This window comes from Nomascus leucogenys, chromosome 10 (assembly GCF_006542625.1).
Source record: "Nomascus leucogenys isolate Asia chromosome 10, Asia_NLE_v1, whole genome shotgun sequence".
Lineage (NCBI taxonomy): Eukaryota > Metazoa > Chordata > Mammalia > Primates > Hylobatidae > Nomascus > Nomascus leucogenys.
In genome coordinates, this window is record NC_044390.1 from 98,957,934 (window position 1) to 98,978,385 (window position 20,452).

The window sequence follows — 20,452 nt, forward strand, 5'->3', positions numbered from 1 at the left end:
GGAGGGGGAAAAGGAGGGAGGAGGACGGAGAGAGGGGAAAGGAGGGAGGGGAGCAGAGAAGAAGCGGGGCGGGGAAGGGGCGTGGCAGGGAGTGGGGCAAGGAATCAACACTGAGCCCGGTGGCCCGCTCCCGGGTCAGCGCGCCTCTCTGCTCTCACCGGGGCGGGTCCGCTGTTGGCCCCACCCACTCCCATCCCACCCGGCCCCGCAATGGCCTGGCCCAGTCGCCCACCCGCCAGACAGGCCCCGCCCAATTCCCCGCCCTATTCCCCGCCCCCCGTCAACTAGTCACGCCCGGCTCTGCCGCTCCGTCCCGAAGGCCCCGCCCTCATCCCCGCCCCCCGGCCCGGCGCGCAGTGCGGCTGCGCGGGCGTCTCAGGCTCTGAGGCCCGGGCGCCGCGGCTCTTTTGTTTCTCCGTTGGGGCCGAGCCCGGGCCCTACTTGGAGCCAGAGTCGGAGTCGGAGTCGGATCCGGATTCGGATTAGCAGCCCGGGAAGAGTGCCGCGGCACAGGCACCGGAGGGAGCGCGACCCTCGGACCCCTCCTGGCCCGCGGGGCTGGGACCCGGCCCCGGCCTGCCCCATGGGGCGCGCGGCCCCGGAGATGCGCCCTTGCCCGGCCCCGCGCCCCCGGCCTCGCGCCCCCGGCCCGCCCGCCCCGGCCCGCGCCTCCGCCTGAGTCCCCCGCGCCTCGGCCCGCCACCCCCCGCCCCGCGCCCCCGGCCCGCCCGCGCCATGGAGCCCGGCCGCGGCGGCACAGAGACCGTGGGCAAGTTCGAGTTCTCCCGCAAGGACCTGATCGGCCACGGCGCCTTCGCGGTGGTCTTCAAGGGCCGCCACCGCGAGGTGAGGCCCCCGTCCGGCCCGGGATTCCCCCCCCGCCAAGGATCCCCTGCCCCGGCATCCCCGCCCCGAGATTCCCCGCCTGTCCCGGGACCCCCCACGCCTCCCCAGAGCCCCGCTCGACTTTCCAGGCCGATCCCCACCCCGCGACCCCCAGCCCGACTTTCCAGTTCAGACTTCCGCCCCGAGATCCTCTGCTGGGCTTTCCAGCCCAGATCCTCCGAGACCCCCAGCCCGACTTTCCTGTCCAAACCCTGACCGCGGGACACCCCGCACCCGGTCCCACAGCCGGCTTTCCAGGCTGGGTCCCTACCCCAGGACCCCCAGCGCGATCCTCAATCTGGCTCCCCACTCGGCCTTCCAGTCCCGGGATCCCCAACTGGGATGATCTCAGGGCCCCACCTGTGTGGACTGGGGTCTGGGGGAGGCCTGCGAGGGGCAGCCCTGGCCCTGAAGGTGCACGTTTGGCTTTCAGAAGCACGATTTGGAGGTCGCCGTCAAGTGCATTAACAAGAAAAACCTCGCCAAGTCTCAGACGCTGCTGGGGAAGGAAATCAAAATCTTGAAGGTGAGCTAGTGCTGGGGGAGGGGGCGTGGGCGTGGGCGAGCCCCCCTCCCCACACTGATAAGAAACTTGGGTTTCTGTCCTAGGAACTGAAACATGAAAACATCGTGGCCCTGTACGACTTCCAGGTAAGGCCTCTGGGCTGCTGTCTGCTGGGGACCGGGCTGGGGGACTGTGGCCCCAGGTGCTGGATCCCCTGGTGAGCACTGGTGTTGAGGCTGTCCAGGCTGGGGTCTACTGGGCCCCTGGAGACTCCACCCTGGGTCCAGGCCTGGGCTGGGGCTGGCTCTTGCTGTGACTTCCCAAGCTGTGAGACCGGGGAGGGGGTGTCTGGGCCGCAGGGCGCCCCCAGGGCAGGGCTGAGTTCCCCTGACCAGGCATCCCCTCCCCGCCGGGCGTCAGTCCTAGGGGCCCTGCCTGAGTCCGGCGTCCCCGGCTGGCCCTGGCAGCACTGCCGGCCTGGCCCACCTGTCCAGGCCGTGTGTTTGTTGACATTGCTCCTGCGGCCGGCATTGGCCGGCCTTGCTCTGCGTCAGACGGGGCGGGGGAGGGGCCGCCGGAGACTCCTGCTCGCTGGCAGTCACGGCCGGGCCGGGGCACAGGCGGCTGCCGCTGGCTGGCCAAGGAGATGACCTCAGGCCCGGCTGGCCCCAGGAAGCAGGCGGTGGGACCAGCTGGCTTTCGTGCTGCCTCCGTGTCCCGGGGCCCAGGGCAGGCAGGGCTGGGGCTGTGGGAGCCAGGGTGCCGTCCTGGGGACCAGGAACCTGAGGCGGGAGATCCGCCCCGCCAAAGTGCTGACTAATGGCTCTGCGACCTGTTTACTGAGCCCAGGGCCCAGCCCCTGGCTGAGGGAAGGGCTGGCAGGCCGTGTTTTGGTGGCCTCCTCCCTCCGCCTGTCAGAGCTTTGCTATGGCCTTGGGGACTGAGGCTTGTCACAAGGTGCCAGGTAGGGGGTGGGGGGTCCAGGTCCAGCGAGTACCTGGAAACCCAGGCACACTGTGTCCTGGAGCTGGACCATCCCTCTCGCTGCTTTTCCCGCCCTCTTCCCACCCCTTTTCTCCCTGCTTTCCTCCCTCCCTTCCTCCTCTTTCCTCATCCTCCCCATGTTTGGAAGCCTCCTGCCTGGACCATAGCCTGCACATGCGTCATGGCTCTGGGAGCCAGCAAGGAGTGGACAGCTGTCCCTGGCCAGGCAGCGACTCCGAGGGACTCCCCCTCCACCCTGGGCTACGCTGCCTGCTGCTCCCCTCTAGGGCTCCCCAGGTCCAGTCCTGGGCATCTCCAGGCCAGGCCCTGTGACTGTCCACACGACCCCCGCAGACCCAGGACCAGTATCCCCAGGTCCTGCTCCATCCCAGTCAGCCACATGTCACACCTGGTTGTGGGCATCTGCCACTTCCTCCAGTGTTGGCAACACTGCGGCTTTCTCTACTCAGGAAGCACTTAGAGCCGCCAGCCGCAGGCGCTCCTGTCTCCGGGCACCGGGCTCTGCTGGAGCTGCAGCTTAGCCTGCCCTCGCCCCCACAGGTGCGGGGATTGTTGCCCTGTGTCGGTAAGGCAATGTTTGAGGCAGGCACCCAAACCCAGGAAAAAATAATTGGCTTTTAAAAATGGGTAATGAACGATTTGGGTGATAAAAGAAAATCCTCAAACATTACGGGAGGGAGTGCGGTCGAGGCGAGAGTCCTGCCCCCGATGGAGTCCCGCTGCCCTCCGTTCTCAGGCCCCTGCCTTAGTTGTTTCCGGGCCCCTGGGGACAGCCGTCCTTACAAGGTGATGTGTTCATGTGTGTCCTTCCCCACCACACCCACTTCTCTGCGCCGTGAATTTTGTCACTTAGGAGTATAGTTTGCACTCCATCCAGTCTGGGCGACTGAGCGAGGCCCTGTCTCTAAAAGAGGAGAGCTTGGGGAAGGTTCTGTGCTGGCTCAATCCATATGGGAAAGTTTACCCCTCGGCCAGGCACAGTGGATCACACCTGTGACCCTCGCACTGTGGGAGGCCAAGACAGACCAGCCTGGGCAACATAGCAAGACTCGCTGTCTCTCAAAAAAAAAAAAAAAAAAAAAATAGCCAGGCATAGTGGCATGTCTCAGCTACTGTGAAGGTTGTGGGAGGATTGATTAAACCCAGGAGTTTGAGGCTGCAGTGAGCCGTGATGTTGCCACTGCATTCCAGCCTGGGCAGCAGAGTGTAACCCTGTCTCAAAAGCACACAACAAAACAAAACCCTCGAGAAGTTTACCCCTCTTTATTAGAGGTCACCATCTGTAAGCACAGTGGTCGAGAGCCAGGCTGACACTGATGAGGGGCCCAGTCCTGGCTGCCATGTGCACACACAGCTTCTTTAGTTTGCGGCCCTATTTCTTCCTCTGTGAAGCAGAAAGCACGGGCTGTGAGGGCTGTGTGAGGGAGGAGGGAGTGCTGTCTCAGGTTGGAGGAGCCATCGTGGAGGTGCTAGCTGCTGGCCTGATTGGGTCTGCCGTGGTGATGTTCAGCCATGGGGTGCCTGTTGCCCGAGATTCCATAACTGATTTCACCAAGGCCCTGTAGGTGAGACATGAGGTTATTTTGGGATGCTGGTACATCAGGGTGGTTGTGACTGGATCCTTAGAAGTAGAATCCTTGGGTAGGAGGGATGCTGGGTTTTAATTTGGGTAGCTATTGCCAAATTGATCTCCAGAGAGGCAATGCCAGTGGTCTCTCACCTGTCTCCAAGCATGTGTCTCCCTAGGTCCTTGCCAGGAGGGCGGCTCTCAGAGGTTTCCATCGTGGCTCATGCGAGAAGTAGAAAATGACATCTCTTATGGTTTTGCTTTTCTTTTTTTTTTTTTTTTTTTTTTGAGACTGAGTTTTGCTCTTGTCACCCAGGCTGGAGTGCAGTGACACAATCTCCCCTCACTGCAACCTGCGCCTCCCAGGTCCAAGCGATCCTCCTGCTTCAGCCTCCCGAGTAGCTGGGATTACAGGCGCCTGCCACCACGCCAGGCTAATTTTTGTATTTTCAGTAGAGACACGGTTTCACCATGTTGGCCAGCCTGGTCTCGAACTGACCTCATGATCCACCCACCTTGGCCTCCCAAAGTGCTGGGATTGCAGGAGTGAACCACCATGCCTGGTCGGTTTTCTTTTTCATTGGTGATGAATGAGCTTCACTATCTGAGCACAGGAATGTTAGAAATACCACCTATCCTTTGTATAGTGTATTTCTTTTTTTTTTTTGAGATGGAGCTTCGCTCTGTCACCCAGGCTGGAATGCAATGGCGCGATCTTGACTCACTGCAACCTCCGCCTCCCAGGTTCAAGCAATTCTCCTGTCTCAGCCTCCTGAGTAGCTAGGATTACGGGCACCTGCCACCATGCCCGGCTAATTTTTGTATTAAAAAATTAATACAATTTTTTCGCCACGTTGGCCAGGCTAATCTCAAACGCCGGATCTCACCTTCGGCCTCCCCAAGTGCTGGGATTACAAGCATGAGCCACCATGCCCAGCCTGCACGATGTATTTCTATATTTATATATATGTTTTCCTGAGATGGAGTTTTGCTCTTGTCGCCCAGGCTGGCGTGCAGTGGCACCATCTCGACTCACTGCAACCTCCGCCTCCTAGGTTCAAGCGATTCTCCTGCCTCAGCCTCCCGGGTAGCTGGGATCACAGGCATGCGCCACCATGCCTGGCTAATTTTGTACTTTTAGTAGAGACAAGGTTTCTCTGTGTTGGTCAGGCTGGTCTAGAACTCCCGACCTCAGGTGATCCACCCGCGTCAGCCTCCCAAAGTGCTAGGATTACAGGCATGAGCCACCGCTTCTGGCCTATTTTAATACATTTTTTAAAGAGACTGGGTCTCATTCTCTTGCCCAGGCTGGAGTGCAGTGGCATAATCATGGCTCACTGCAGCCTCGAACACCTGAGCTCAAGAGATCCTCCCATTTCAGCCTCCTGAGGAGCTGGGACTACAGGTACGCACCACCGTACCTGATTAGGCACATACTTCTGGCAAGCTCTTGGTCCCTTTTGTGCCAAGGCTGGAGGGTACCATGCTTAACACCATGGCCCCTGAGCCATTCTGCCATTTGCTGGATCCTAGCTCCAACATTTACCTGTGTGACATTGGGCAGGTAGCCTCCTGGCACCTCAGTTTTCTTACCTTTTAAAAACTGTTGGCCGGGCGCAGTGGCTCACACCTGTAATCCCAGCACTTTGGGAGTCTGAGGCGGGTGGATCACGAGGTCAGGAGATCGAGACTATCCTGGCCAACATGGTGAAACCTCGCCTCTATTAAAATACAAAAATTAGCTGGGCATGGTGGCCCGTGCCTGTGGTCCCAGCTACTCATGAGGCTGAGGCAGGAGAATCGCTTGAACCCAGGAAGTGGAGGCTGCAGTGAGCTGAGATTGCACTGCTGCACTCCAACCTGGGCAACAGAGTGAAACTCTAAAAAAAAAAAAAAAAAAAAAAAAAAAAAAAAAAAAACTGTTGTGGTTGTGATGGCAACTTGAGTATGTTAAGTCTTTTTTTTTTTTTTTTTTTTTTTTTTTTTTTTTTTGAGACGGAGTCTCGCTGTGTCACCCAGGCTGGAGTGCAGTGGCGCAATCTCGGCTCACTGCAAGCTCCGCCTCCCGGGTTCACGCCATTCTCCCGCCTCAGCCTCTCCGAGTAGCTGGGACTACAGGCGCCCGCCACCGCGCCCGGCTAATTTTTTGTATTTTTAGTAGAGACGGGGTTTCACCGTGGTCTCGATCTCCTGACCTCGTGATCTGCCCGCCTCGGCCTCCCAAAGTGCTGGGATTACAAGCGTGAGCCACCGCGCCCGGCGAGTATGTTAAGTCTTTAGAACTGTGCCTGCCACTTTGTAAGTGCTCTGTCAATATTCTTGATTGGTAGGTGTCCTTTATATATGAAGCAAAGTAGCTTCTTTGTGATAGGTTACAGGTATTCCCCTCCATGTTGTTTGTTGACTGTTAAGGTTGTTATTTTTGTTCTTATTGTGTTGGGTTTTGTGTATTGGGTTTCTTTTTTAGCCATGCAAAATTGTGAAAATGTGAGTGCCTGGGAAGTGTGTACCTTGGGTTTTGCTCTTTGAGTCCACCACAGCTGTTGGGAGGCAGCTGGAGCACCTGGCCTCCTTATTGAGCGTGTGGTGTCAGTGTCTGGACTTGCCTGGCCCCAGGAGTACGGCCACCACAGAAATCAGGGTATAGGGCTGCGGAGCCAGGCTGGGATCCTGCCTAGCGTGCCCTGGGAGGAGGGCTGATGGCTACAGGCCTTGCTGACGGTGGCCCCCCTGGCCAGCACGCCATCTGACAGGTTCCTTGCAGCTGAAGGTCTTGCTGGGCCACACAGGTGTGACTCACTCAGGCCCTGCAGACAGAGCCGCTGCCCGTGAGTTACTTGCAGTGGAGACCTGAGTCAAGAGGTATCCAGCCCTGCTTAGGGGCCTGGGAGACCATAGGTCCAGGCAGTCCAGCCTGACATGAGACTGTGACTCCCCATCCCAGAGTGAGGAGGGGGCTGCCAGGCCTGGCCTGGTCTGGCTGGGGGGCTGTCTGCAGCGTGAGTTGGGGCAGGATGCAGGCCGAGTAGAAACCCGTGGGGTGGGTACCCAGCTCCTGGGCAGGGGCCTGTGAAGGGGCCCCCAGGGCCCAGGCAGTTCTGGAATTACCTCCAAAGTTGTGTATATCTTTTTTTTTTTTTAACTTTTAAAATCATGGGATAAGACTGGGCATGGTGGCTCACGCCTGTAATCCCAGCACTTTGGGAGGCCGAGATGGGCGGATCACCTGAGGTCAGGAGTTCAAGACCAGCCTGGCCAACATGGCAAAACCCCGTCTCTACTAAAAGTACAAAAATTAGCCGGGCGTGGTGGTGGGCGCCTATAGTCCCAGCTACTTGTGAGGCTGAGGCAGGGGAATCGCTTGAACCTGGGAGGTAGAGGTTGCAGTGAGCTGAGCTTGTGCCACTGCACTCCAGCCTGGGCGGCAGTGAGACTCATCTCAAAAAAAAAAAAAAAAAAAAATCATGGGATAAAAATACTGGAAAGTGCAAAACAGATGAGAAGATGCACCACAACAGGCCCTGTGTGGCGTAGCAAGCGCCAGCCCAAAGCCATGCCCGCGTCCCAGGCTGCTCTCCTCCCTCCTATCCAGGGCACATCCATCCTCCTGTGTGCTGCCTCCTCCTCTGCTTTCTCATTCTTCACGTGAGCCAGCTCCTGGTTCCCACACGCTCCCTTTGCCACATGCTGACTTTAAGCCTGGAGGTGGGATGTCAGCCATAGGTTTGAGGGGTGCTGTGTCTCCGTGGGTGACAGGAGTTGGTTTTTGTTTCTGCTCGGTACCCCGTTGTGGGACTGTCACCTGGTATCAGTATCTGTCCGCGATGCCTGGGGGTCGGGTCTCAGCCGCCTGAAGGACAGAGCTGCTAGGAACAGTTTTTACTGTGGTGTGCGCCAACTAGGATGGCCGGGTCTCGGCAGGAATGTGTGCAGTTGGCATCTTCCTGAGGGTCTCCGCAGCTCACACCCCCCCACCCCCCCCACTCACACTGGGATTATTTCCTGCTTTTTCCAAGCAAGGTCGTGCCCTCAGAAGGGTCAGGCCACCCACCCCTGCCTCACTGCATCTAGGGAACTGCCTCAACCCCCTGCGGCTGACTCCCGGATTGTCCAGACCCCCAGGCCCAGCAGGCAGGAGGCTGCAGAGGTCAGCCTGGGCTGCAGCCCCAGGAGGCCCACACACAATGGGTGGCTGCAGGTGGTTGGTTCCCCAGGGCCAGAGGGTGGCGCTTCCTTCTTAGGGTGGAGCTGGCATCCCTTCCCTTTTGGGAGCTGTCCAGGAACCCCGCCTGGGGGTGCAGAGTGGTTCTGTCCAGCCACAGCTGTAGCTTTTGCCACTTTCTGGAGCCAGCTCTGGAGGTGTGAACTAGGTCAGTGCCTGCTCACCAGGCCCAGCCCAGGATCACCAGACAAGAGTAGGGCTGGCAGAGGGTTGGAGCCTGGATCCTATTAAGTAAAGCACCTTAGCACCCCAGGGGTGGGGCAGCCTCCTACGTGCCCAGACACCCGTGCCAGGCTGCCCGGGACACCTGGCTCTGGCCGGCCGTGGGTGCGTGTGTGCAGGGTGTGGGGGCCGGCCTGCCTGGGGAGTGCTGTCCCAGGTCCCTCAGGCATGCTGCCTGGAGACAGTGGGGTGTTGATATTGCTGTCTTTTTGAAGTGTTCTGAGCCTCAGATGCACGTGTTGGGACTTTTCAGGGACAGCCCTGTGGAATGGTCAGCAGCTGTTCCGTTTCCTCCCTTTAAATAGGCGACAAGGTGGGACCCACCTCCTGGGGTGGGGGTGATGGTGCAGGGAGCCTGGTGTGTTTGATTAGGGCATGGGCGGTGTGGCCACAGCTGTGTGTGTCACCACGGGATGGACCCCCGGACCCTGTCTTGGGAGGCGAGCTGCTCTGCCTGGGGTGGCCGGTTTCCTTCCCTGGAGCCCAGGGAGGCAGCTGTGGCCCTTTCTGGTGTCTTAACTGGGTGGCTTGATGCTGGGACCTTGCCTGGTCCCCACTCCCCAGGGTAGCTTGTGAAAACCAAATGTAGCTGCAAGGCAGACGTGGAACCCGATGCCCTGTGTGGGTTCTGCAAGGCAGAGGTGGAACCCGATGCCCTGTGTGGGTTCTGGGTGGGCCCAGGGGAGGTCAGCTGTGGCCAGTGAGGCTGTGCTCTCACCTGACCCTCCTCAAGAGCCCTAGAGAGAGTCGCTGCCGGTGGGATGGGTGGCAGGCCCAGCTGGGGGCCCCCGTCGGGGGCGTGTTGTGGCACAGGGCCTGGGCCTGCAGCTGCCCTGGAGGAGCTTCCCTAGCCCTGGCAGGGGGTGGTCCTGGGCTTGTTTGTCCTCATTCCTCATCCCTGACTCTGCCAGGGTTGGAGACAGCAAGGCTAGGCCCTTCCAGGGACACAGAGGGTTACTGGCTTGGCATTTGCACTGGCAGAGTGGGGACGGGACTCCAGCCCACCTGCTTGGGCTGTCCTGCCATTTCCCAGCCTGGGCACGCCCCCCAATCTCTGGGGCCTCGGTGTGCTCGTATGGGAAGTGGGCTGGTTGTGGCCTGCTGCCTGGGCTCCTACGCGGGAAAGGCCCTGGTGTGCCCCGATGCCCAGCTCAGGGAGTTGGATGCCCACAGCCTGAGGGCCTGTGTGAAGCTGTCATCTGTCCCAGGGGAGTTGGGAAGACCCGAATGCCTGTGGTGAGGTGGATGCCCCCACCCTACCCTGCAGCCCCACCCACACTGGCCCTGAGTCCCCTGCTGGAGAGGACCTTTTAGGAGAGAGGCTGAGCATGGGCCAGGTTTCTGCACTTGATCTTAGCCAAAAGGCCGAGAAGCGATGGGCCAGGTTTCTGCAAGCAACCATTTGAAGTATAGGGAAGAGCCTGGAGGTGCTTCAGTCCCACAGCCACCTGCCCACTCCCTCCTGGGAGTTGGTGCCCCCTGAGGTTTTGGGGACACAGGAGGGTGGCCAGCACAGTGGGGAGGGAGGAAGGTGACCTAGGGGGTGACATCTGTGACTCTGGGGCAAGGCCAGGGGTCTAGACATGTCAGTAGTGAGGTGGTTTCCAGCACCCGTGAGGCCAGTGTGGCTGGAGGGATGGCAGGGCCAGGTGCCCTGGGTAGGGGTGTTGGGGACCCTGGCTGGAGTGTGGGCAGCAGATGGGGTGGGGGAAGAGCCTCCTTGCCAGGGTCCTGTGGGCCAGTCACTGGTGCCACAGGGGTCTCCCTGGTGGGCCTCTGCCTTTCTTCTTTGTGAGACAGGTCTCATTCTGTCACCCATCCTGGAGTGCAGTGGCACGATCTCCCGGCTCACTGTAGCTGTGGCCTCCCGGGCCTAAAGCCATCCTCCCACCTCAGTCCTGAGTAGCTGGGACTACAGGCGTGCACTGTCACACCTGGATAATTTTTGTATTTTTTTGTAGAGATGGGGTTTTGCTATGTTGCCCAGGCTGGTCTCAAACTCCTGGGCTCAGGCGATCCTCTTGGCTTGGCCTCCCAACATGCTGGGATGACAGGCATGAGCCACCGTACCCGGCCAGGCCTTTGCCTTCCTAGGGGTGAGAGGTGGCTGCCTTAGTGTTTGGGGATGGGAGGAGGCTACAGGGCTTCAGTTAGCATGCCCTGCCCAGAGGGAGCTCCTGTCGCATACAGCCCGGTCCTGGGTGAGTGGCTGGGGGATGGGGTGCTAGGCTCCTGCTCTGCACACGTGGGTGTTCCCCCAGGATACCTCTGACTTTGACACATCCCTGCTTGTCCTGGCTTTGCTGGTGGGTTTGGAGCTCTGATGAGCAGATCAGGTCTTAGGGAGCCCCTGGCTCTGTGATCCAGGGCAGGTGGCCCCCAGAGAGGAGAGGAGAAATGTGGACACCTATGGGCACTCACTGGAGGGGCTGTGGGGAGGGTAATGGTGGGCCTAGGTCAGGGAGTGGGCATTGCCGTCCTGAAGTTATTTCTGGGTCTAGCTTCGTCTCCCCCTCCTTCCTGGGTTCTGCCTGGAGCTGTCCCTGCAGTCCCCCTTGCTCCATCCTGTGCCCTGTGTGGATTGTTTCTCCCCACAGCTGCTGGGAGCCCTGGGCTCCCCACGTGCTCGCCCTGGGCTCCCCACATGCTCTTCCTGGGCAGGCAGGTGAGGCCAGGCGGGGCTCAGGGTGCACAGGCTGTGTGTGGGGTGGGCTGAGGCCTGCTTCGTGGACAGGTCCCACCTTCTCTAGGCTGTGCCTGGGTTTCTGGGTCTCCCTCTGGGCCGGCCCTGCAGTGTCTGTGGATCCTGGGGTTGCTTCCTGAGCAGCATCGGCTTTAGCCTCCCTAAAGGCACCCTCTCCTGAGCCTGTCCCTGCTCAGCATCCAGCCCACAGCTCCTCTGCGGGGGCAGCTCTGGGGCACGGGCTTCTCGCGTTTATGAAGCAGGCATCACCCAGTGGCTTTGTGGCTGTCCCCCCACCAGGGGTGCCTTCTGATTGGTCGGGGCCTCCTGGGACTGGGGGCTGAGCAGGGGTCCTGTGTGGGACCCGGCTCCCACGGGCGCTGAGAGGTGTTCCTCCTGCAGACCCCCTCCAGACACGGCTCCCCTTTGCTTTGAGAGAGCTTGGGTTCACTCAGGGGTAGAAGTGGGACGGCCCTACAACAGGTGTGGACTCGCTTCCCTGCAAGCACCTAGAGCATGTGGATGTGTACAGGGCAGAGGGAGTGGGCTTTGTGTGGGAAGGGCTTCCTCCTGTTCTGAGGCCCTGAGTCGGGTGTGTGGGGTCCTCGCTCCTCCAGCCCAGCCTGCCCGGTTTGATGTGGCTTCCTGGGCCTCACTCTCCTTGTCTGTGAAACCGGGGTGATGAGGACTCATCCCTGTGGCTGCGGGGAGTGAGTGGTGGGCCACAGGGAGGCTCCCAGTCCCAGGTGAGGGTGTACGCACGCTGGCCGTTGGGGTGTGTGCTGTGTCTGCACCGGTGGCTCACTCTGAGTTTCATGGGGGCAGGCAAGGGTGGGTGCCGGTGGCACCCCCGGTCAGGTCTGTGTCTGAGCTGAGGGCTGAGCAGCTGCTGGTCAGGTCTTGTTGGCCCAGCAGTGGAGGGGGTGGCTGAGACGCCTCTGACCGAAGGCATTGGGGCGAGGGGTGGCAGCCTGAGCTGCAGCCAGGTTGGGGTAGGGCAGCTGGAGGCCTGCAGGCCTCTGCGTCAACCTGGCAGCGCCAACCTGCAATCTGTTGGCGTCTTCTTCTTTTTTTTTTTTTGAGATGGAGTCTCACTCTGTCACCCAGGCTGGAGTGCAATGGCACAGTCTCGGCTCACTGCAGCCTTCTCCTCCCGGGTTCAAGCGATTTTCCTGCCTTAGCCTCCTGAGTAGCTGGGATTACAGGCACACGCCACCCCGCCCGGCTAATTTTAGTATTTTAATAGAGATGGGGTTTCACCATGTTGGTCAGGCTGGTCTTGAACTGCTGACCTCATGATCCACCTGCCTTGGCCTCCCAAAGTGTTGGGATTACAGGTGTGAGCCACTGCACCTGTTTAAGTTTTGTATTTTTAGTAGAGACGGGGTTTCACCACGTTGGCCAGGCAGGTCTCAAACTGCTGACCTTGTGATCCACCCACCTTGGCCTCCCACAGTGCTGGGATTGCAGGTGTGAGCCACTGCCACCATCCCTGTTGGTGTCTTTGATCCTGGGCTGAGGAGCTGAGAAGTTTCTGTGGCCTGAGGGTCACACACACCTGCCCACACACCTGGCCTTCACCCTTCCTGCTAGGGCGTATGTTCTCTGCTCAGGAGTTGTTGCTCGTATAGGGAGACCAGGGGCCTTTGCCTTGATCAGATGGAGACCTGGATGGCCACAAAACAGAACACACCCACCTACAAAGCACATGGCCCACAGATGTCCTCATCTCCCGGCCGCTGGCTGACCAGATAAGTCCTGGTACTGCAGGGACTGCCCAGGCCGAATTGGGGCTGAGCCAGACTCCCTGCAGTGGGGACCGGTGGCACTGGGACCTCTCACAGCCTCTTTTCTGTCTTGCAGGAAATGGCTAATTCTGTCTACCTGGTTATGGAGGTGAGTGCCTTGTGGTGCCAGGACAAGTGCAGGCTGATGGCCATTGCCCTGGGAGCCCCAGAGGGAGGGACATGGCCCGGGGGAGGGTGATGAGCACCTTTTCTTTTTTTTTTGAGATGGAGTCTCACTGTCGCCCAGGCTGGAGTGCAGTGCTGCGATCTCAGCTCACTGCAACCTCCGCCTCCGGGTTCAAGCAATCCTCCTGCCTCAGCCTCCCGAGTAGCTGGGATTACAAGTGTGTGCCACCACGCCCGGCTAATTTTTGTACTTTATTAGTAGAGATGGGGTTTCGCCACGTTGGTCAGGCTGGTCTTGAACTCCTGACTTCAAGCGATCTGCCCACCTTGGCCTCCCAAAGTGCTGGGATTACAGGAGTGAGCTGCCACGCCTGCTGAGTATCACTATTGATGTCTTCCAGCAGGGACTGTGGGGACACCCTGCCTGGGGTGGGCAGATGCCCAAGGGCTCAGGGAGTACTGTCCAAGTGTGAGGGATGGGGAGGCTGGGCAGGGCTGGGAGGTGGGCCCTGGTCCCTGCTGCAGCCTGATGCGTGTCTGGTCTTTTGCAGTACTGCAACGGTGGGGACCTGGCCGACTACCTGCACAGTGAGTGCACAGCTGTGCCACATGGGCTGCCAGCCGGTCCCACAGGGCCCGCACCCAGGGCCACCCTGGCCCAGCCTGGGAGGCAGCCTGGCTCAAGTGGGTCCTTGGCTGATTGTGAGATTGGCTCTTTCTTGTCCCCTTGGGCCTCCTGAGGGGATGCAGGGGGCTGAGCTGCTCCTGGCTGTTAAGGATGCAGTCCCTCCGCTTGCCTCCCCCTTGCTTGGGGAGACAGCTGTGACCAGAATAGCCCAAGGCCTCTGGTCAAATGAGGCCACGGGAGTCGCACAAACAAGGAGTGGGGGCTGTTGTCTTCATAGTGTGGCTGGAAGGCGGCTCTTGGCCCACCCAAAGTTGAGCCCTGTGGCGGATGGGAGGAGGATGTGCTGCCCAGGGCCGGGCAGGGCAGAGGGAAGGACAGCAGGTGGGCGGCCGCGCCCATCTGTTCCCAGGCTCCCTGGGTGGGGGTCCGGGCCACAGTGCCGGCGGGCGTGGGGGTGGGTGGGGCGCCGGCGGCCTCTTGGGGGTGTCCTGAGGGTCTGGAGGTGGCACTGGGACAGTTCCGGGGACTTGGGCCTGAGCACCCGGGAGCCGGCAGGACTGCTCGAACGCCGGCTCAGCCCCGCGTCGCCCTCACAGTGCCGGGGCGTGAGTACGGGGCTGGCAGATGGGCAGGACCCTCTGGCCCCCTCGCCTCGCCCCACGCGGGGAGGACCCCACAGTCCAAGCCTGGGAGACACACGCCGAGGCCGCGCATAGCGGAGACTGGGGCTGCGGGTCGGGTAGGGCTGCGCGCGGCTGGCCCCTGTCTGGATGCCGGGAAGAGGGGCAGGAGCGGGACCCGGGCGGAACCGCGGCGGCACTGAGGCTGGGCGGCGGCGGCCTCCCGTCTCTGGAGCAGCTGCAGCCCGGGGCTGAGTGGTGGGGCCGGCGCAACAGGCTCTGCGCAGGAGCTTCAGGCGCGCCCTGGTCTTGGCGGCCCGTGGTGGCTCGTGCCTCTCCTGACCCGGGGTTTCCTCCCGGCCTGCGGCCCTGCCTGGCGCTCTCCATCCGTGTGGCGGGACCGGCCTGGCTGCGCGGGACTCACCCTTGGGGGAGGAAACAGGGCCCCCAGGCACTGAGCCGCCTCTCCCCGCAGCCATGCGCACGCTGAGCGAGGACACCATCAGGCTCTTCCTGCAGCAGATCGCGGGCGCCATGCGGCTTCTGCACAGCAAGGGCATCATCCACCGCGACCTGAAGCCGCAGAACATCCTGCTGTCCAACCCTGCCGGCCGCCGCGCCAACCCCAACAGCATCCGCGTCAAGATCGGTCAGCCCGCGGGCAGGCAGGCGGGCCCGGCGGGGAGGGGTTCCGGGGCCGGCGCCGGTCCTGATGCGTCTCTCCCGCAGCTGACTTCGGCTTCGCGCGGTACCTCCAGAGCAACATGATGGCGGCCACACTCTGCGGCTCCCCCATGTACATGGTGTGTTCACCTTGGCCGGGCTGTGCCGGGTGGGCGCCTCGCTGGGCTTGCTGGTTGGCTGGGGTGTGGTGGGCTCTGCTCTGGCCTGGCGGGCACCTTCTGTGGTTGGCGTGCGGGGGCCTCACACTGACCCAACTTCTGGTCCTGCAGGCCCCCGAGGTCATCATGTCCCAGCACTACGACGGGAAGGCGGACCTGTGGAGCATCGGCACCATCGTCTACCAGTGCCTGACGGGGAAGGCGCCCTTCCAGGTAACTGGGCTTGGCCCTGCTCCCCACGCCGCACCGTCAGTGCAAGTGTCCGCCAGCTGCGGTCAGATGCCCCCTGCGAGCCCTGCCCGTGCCCCACGGGCTCCCCTCGGGTCCTGGCTGGCGGGGCGGGCGTCCAGGGGTCCAGTGGGGAAGGGGCCTCGGTGTCCCCCAGGGAGGGCGGCGCCGCCGGCGGTGACTGGGAGCTGCCCCCGGCGAGGCCTCCCTCGCCTGTCTGGTCGCCTGTCTGGTTGCCTGCCTGGTCAGAGGTGAGGGCAGCGCCGGGGCCGAGTGGGTGAGGGCTGGGAGGCCGCATTCTGGGGGGTGGACACCCCGAGAGACCGTCGGCGCCCCCTCCCCGCCCCCATGCTCGCACCTCCAGCAGCAAACAGCGGCGCCAGCGCCCGGTGTCCCCCGGGCTTCGCAGCGTCTGGGGCAGGGGCCGACTGGGGACGAATGCACCGAGACCCCGTGGGCTGGTCCCGCTCGGCCCCAGCCCTGGCAGTCAGGCTGTCCCCGTCCCCGCAGGCCAGCAGCCCCCAGGACCTGCGCCTGTTCTACGAGAAGAACAAGACGTTGGTCCCCACGTAAGCACCCTCCCGCCTTCCCTTCCCCCGCGGGCTCCGGCCCCGCAGGCCCTGCTCACACCAGCCTCCTCTTGCTCCAGCATCCCCCGGGAGACCTCGGCCCCACTGCGGCAGCTGCTCCTGGCCCTGCTGCAGCGCAACCACAAGGACCGCATGGACTTCGGTGAGCACCCGCCAGGGGCGCAGCTGGGCCCCTACCCTCCCTCCTTGCGTTTGCTGATGTGAGCAGGGCCCACCCGCTTCACACCCAGCCCCATGTGCACACTGCCCTTTCCACAAGCCAAGCGCAGGCAGGGGCTCCACCTCCACCCCGGCAGGTGCCCGGTGCGCGGCTGGAGCTCAGGCCATGGGGAGGCGGGGGCCTGGGGTCAGAGCTGGGGTCCTCCTGAGGCCTCCTTCCTCCTTCCTCCTGCAGATGAGTTTTTCCATCACCCTTTCCTCGACGCCAGCCCCTCGGTCAGGAAATGTGAGTTTCTGTGGGTCCTGGGGCTCCGGATGGGCCCTGCACCCCTTCCTCCCTGGGTCTGGTTAGGCACTGAGTGTGGGGCAGAGAGAGCAGGTCTTGAGCTGCGGCCAGCTCCCAGGGAGGGCAGGACACCCGGCTCCTTGCTCTGCTGCAGCGGGGACCCCAAGGCCAGGGGTTCGCGTGGTGCAGCAGGCTTGGGGTGGGGATGGGGTGTTGGAGGGGCTGCTGTTGCCCTGTGACAGTCATAGGGTGGCCCAGGAGGGAGCCTCCCTCCTTCCTGCTGGTCGGGGTGTAGCGGGAAGTGGAGGGGATATGGTTGAGCTTGTCCAGTCTGTGGGTTGGCTCGAGGTTGAGGAGGAGACAGGAGGATGGCCCACACTGACCTATGCATGTTTATCTCAGCCCCACCTGTGCCTGTGCCCTCGTACCCAAGCTCGGGGTCCGGCAGCAGCTCCAGCAGCAGCTCCACCTCCCACCTGGCCTCCCCGCCGGTGAGTTGCCGCCCCAGGGGCCTGACAACTTCTCCCTCCACTCAGCAGTCAGGGGCTCCAGCCCTGGGCCCCCGCGGGGACGTGCTGTGACTTCTGTTGTCTGTGTGAGTCACAAAAGACATGGATGAGTTCGTTCTGTCAGATGTTGAAGCCCCACAAACGGGCGACGGCCCCTCCCAACACCCACAGCCCTCAGGTCCCAGAGGCCGACAGGGCGGCTGTTTGGTGTGGTCCTGTCTTTGGTTTTGTGCTGACGCACACAGAAGCAGCATGTGGCCTTGGCCCACTGACACCTGTACCCCTGGCCTCCCTCGTGTCTTCCACTGGACTCACAGCCTGAGTAGGGTTGTAGGGTGATGGCCCCACATGATGGTGGCACTCCTTGTGTGACATGGGAGGGGTCTGCAGAGCACCTGAGTTGGCCATGAACCCCCGTCCCTCCGTCCACCTGACCTGGAGCCTGGCTCTCGGGCCTGGTGTTGTGGCTGGTGGTGATGAGTTCATGTCTGGGCTCTCCTGGCCTGGCCCCCTGCTCTGTGACCAGGGAGCGGTCCTCTGACCTTGGTTGTCTGCCTGTATCATGGCCGGAAGCTCAGATGTGGCGAGGGGAGCGTGGCAGCGCCGTGCTGTAGGGAGCCGTGGCATCCGCAGAGCTCCCCTGGGGCACTTGGGGCTTTAGCCACCACCGCACGGATGGTGTGTGCTGGGCCTTAGCATGGTGCTGGCCTCAGAGCAGGGCCCACCCGGGTGGCAGCCTCTCCACTGGACACGCCTTCCATGGTACCTCGTTCTCTTGGCTATGCCGATGGAAGAGTGAGGTGCAGAGGGCAGGTGATGAACAACTCCCCAAAACAGGGCCTCCCAGAGCTTCTGGGAGCTGAGGGCTTCAACCCACCCAGGCTGCATGGGGGGAGTGGCTCGTCGGGGGTCCTGTCCCTGCGAGGTCAAAGCCAGCCTTTGAGTGGAGTCCTCTGGAAGTACAGAGGAGAGCGGAGCACAGGAAGAAAGGTGTGCCCAGCCCTTCTCAGCCCCAGCGCCCCGATCTTTACTGGGGCTCTGGGCCATCCCAGAGGAGGGGGAATTTGCTCTCCTGAGTGTCTGGGTCCCTGAGACCTGCTCACCAGCCCCTCCGTTGACTCTCAGTCCCTGGGCGAGATGCAGCAGCTGCAGAAGACACTGACCTCCCCGGCTGACACCGCTGGCTTCCTGCACAGCTCCCGGGACTCTGGTGGCAGCAAGGACTCCTCCTGTGACACAGACGACTTCGTCATGGTCCCTGCGCAGTTTCCAGGTCGGGGCATGCTGGGCTTGGAGGTGACGCCTCAGGTGCGGCGGGGGCCGTGCATTGCATGTGCTGGATGCACCGTGCCTGGCCCATCTCCACTTATGGGCAGTTAGGATGGGCCCCTGGGAGCCACCAGCATCAGCTCAGCTTGGCTGGGGAGGCCGCGTCTTTAAAAGCACTCCTGGAATCAAAGCCGGGTCCTCCTAGTGGTCAGTAGGAGGTCGGAGGCCATAGGCCTGGTCTCCTCAGACAGTGCTGCTCTTCGGATGGGTGGGGGCCGCTCACCTCATGCCCCTCCCCCGCCATGTACCCCGGCCTTGTTTCTCAGCAGCTCTTGTTGCCTCCACACCCTGCAGGTGGGTTTATTCCTTGGCTTTTGGGGAACCCCCCCCTCCATAATGGCCAGGGGCTGCCCACATGTTTGTTGAATGAAGGTGCCTAAACTTTTGGAGCAGGCCTGGGGTCTGTGGCTCTTCCGAAGGCCCTGCACTCTGTCCCTGGCTGTCCCAAAGCTCCTGGAGGTCTGGGTTGGCACTGGTCCCCGTGTCTGCCAGGGACACAATGACTCATGCAGAGCCCTCTGCATCTCCCATCAGCATGGCTCCTGCGGGGGTGGTGAGGCCTGAGCCAAGCCCCAGACAGACCCGGGGAGGGCCTTGGTTGTTTGCCAGCTGTCAGGGCAACAGGAAGACGGACATCAGGGGTAGGGCAGAGCCTCCTTGGGGGTGGGAACCTGGGTATTCCTGGAGGGGGTTGGGCCCAGACTTAGGGCTGTAGATGCCTGACCTCCCCCGCCCATCCAGGAGTTAGCTGAAGGCTGGGGGGCAGGGCCCCAGGGGTCTCTGGGGCTGAGGACACAGGAGACAGGAAGCGCACAGTCCAAGTGGGGATAAGCGGGGGCAGGCAGCGCTCTGGTCTCCCGGAACTGGCCTGGGGCTGGCAGGGAGGATGCAGTCTGGACCGTACCACTCAGGCTCTGCACCCCGCAAGGCCGCTGTACAGGCTGAGGCCCCTGCAAGGTGGAGCGTGTATGGGGATCCAGCAGAGAGCCTCAGTGGGTTGGAGTGGCCCTGGGCAGGCAGCAAGGACTCCAGGCCCAGCCTTGTCTCCCCCTGCAGGTGACCTGGTGGCTGAGGCGCCCAGTGCCAAACCCCCGCCGGACAGCCTAATGTGCAGTGGGTGAGCCCCCATCCTTTACCTCTGTATTTTAGGGGAGAGAAACTGTGGCCTTGAAAGTGGCCCATGTTATCCCTGCCTGGAGTCATCAGGCCATTGGGGGAGGGCTGAGACTGCCATGTCCACTGCAGGCAGGGGCTAGTGGGGCACAGGGCGGGCTGAGCTCTGTGCTGCATGTGGCTTGAAAATGCCCTCGGCCGCCGGGCGCGGTGGCTCACGCCTATATCCCAGCACTTTGGGAGGCTGAGGCGGGCGGATCACAAGGTCAGGAGATCGAGACCACCCTGGCTAACATGGTGGAACCCTGTCTCTACCAAAAATACAAAAAAACTTAGCCGGGCATGGTGGTGGGCGCCTGTAGTCCCAGCTACTCGGGAGGCTGAGGCAGGAGAATGGCGGGAACCCGGGAGGCGGAGCTTGCAGTGAGCCAAGATTGCACCACTGCACTCCAGCCTGGGCGACAGAGCGAGACTCCGTCTCAAAAAAAAAAAAAAAAGAAAATGCCGTTGGCCCGTGGTGGCTCATGCCTGTAATCCCAACACTTTGGGAGGCCGAGGCGGGTGGATCACGAGGTCAGGAGATTGAGACCATCCTGGCCAACATGGTGAAACCCCGTCTCTACTAACAACAACAACAAAAAAATGCAAAAAATTAGCCAGGTGTGGTGGTGCATGCTTGTAATCCCAGCTACTCAGGAGGCTGAGGCAGGAGAAGAGCTTGAACCCGGGAGGCAGAAGTTGCAGTGAGCCGAGATTGCGCCACTGCACTCCAGCCTGGGCAACAGTGAGACTGTCTCAAAAAAAAAAAAAATGCCCTTGGCCTCCCTTCTGCTCCACAGGAGTTCACTGGTGGCCTCTGCGGGCTTGGAGAGCCACGGCCGGACCCCATCTCCATCCCCACCCTGCAGCAGCTCCCCCAGTCCCTCAGGGTAAGCAGGGCCCCAGGCTGGGTGGATGGGGCTGTGAACAGTCCCCCAGCTGGAGGTTAGGCTTCCTGTGTGTTGCAGCCAGCCCCGGCCTGCTGTGTCCAGAGGCCCCTGCCTTCATCTCCCAGGCCTTGCAGGACTGCGGGGTCTGCTGGGTCGTCCTAAAGAAGGGACTATAGTGGGAGGAGCATTGACAGGAGTAGGTGAATGAGGAAACCAA

The 20,452-nt window shown here is 61.7% G+C and overlaps 1 protein-coding gene across 2 annotated transcripts in view; it reads left to right on the forward strand.

Annotated features, from left to right (window-relative positions):
- The first annotated feature begins 355 nt into the window (after positions 1–355).
- Positions 356–20,452, forward strand: part of ULK1 (unc-51 like autophagy activating kinase 1) — a 28,657-nt gene continuing 8,560 nt past the window's right edge. The window contains exons 1-15 of one of the 2 annotated variants that reach the window (XM_030821696.1): positions 356–846; positions 1,319–1,411; positions 1,495–1,536; positions 12,953–12,985; positions 13,554–13,590; positions 14,726–14,899; positions 14,980–15,053; positions 15,204–15,305; positions 15,831–15,889; positions 15,970–16,052; positions 16,305–16,355; positions 16,758–16,846; positions 17,990–18,137; positions 19,250–19,310; positions 20,146–20,235. In XM_030821696.1, coding sequence (XP_030677556.1) covers positions 736–846; positions 1,319–1,411; positions 1,495–1,536; positions 12,953–12,985; positions 13,554–13,590; positions 14,726–14,899; positions 14,980–15,053; positions 15,204–15,305; positions 15,831–15,889; positions 15,970–16,052; positions 16,305–16,355; positions 16,758–16,846; positions 17,990–18,137; positions 19,250–19,310; positions 20,146–20,235 — 1,247 coding nt within the window. In that variant the 5' untranslated portion in view covers positions 356–735. The remainder of the gene's footprint in view (positions 847–1,318; positions 1,412–1,494; positions 1,537–12,952; positions 12,986–13,553; positions 13,591–14,725; positions 14,900–14,979; positions 15,054–15,203; positions 15,306–15,830; positions 15,890–15,969; positions 16,053–16,304; positions 16,356–16,757; positions 16,847–17,989; positions 18,138–19,249; positions 19,311–20,145; positions 20,236–20,452) is intronic. The other variant, XM_030821698.1, reaches the window with a different exon arrangement.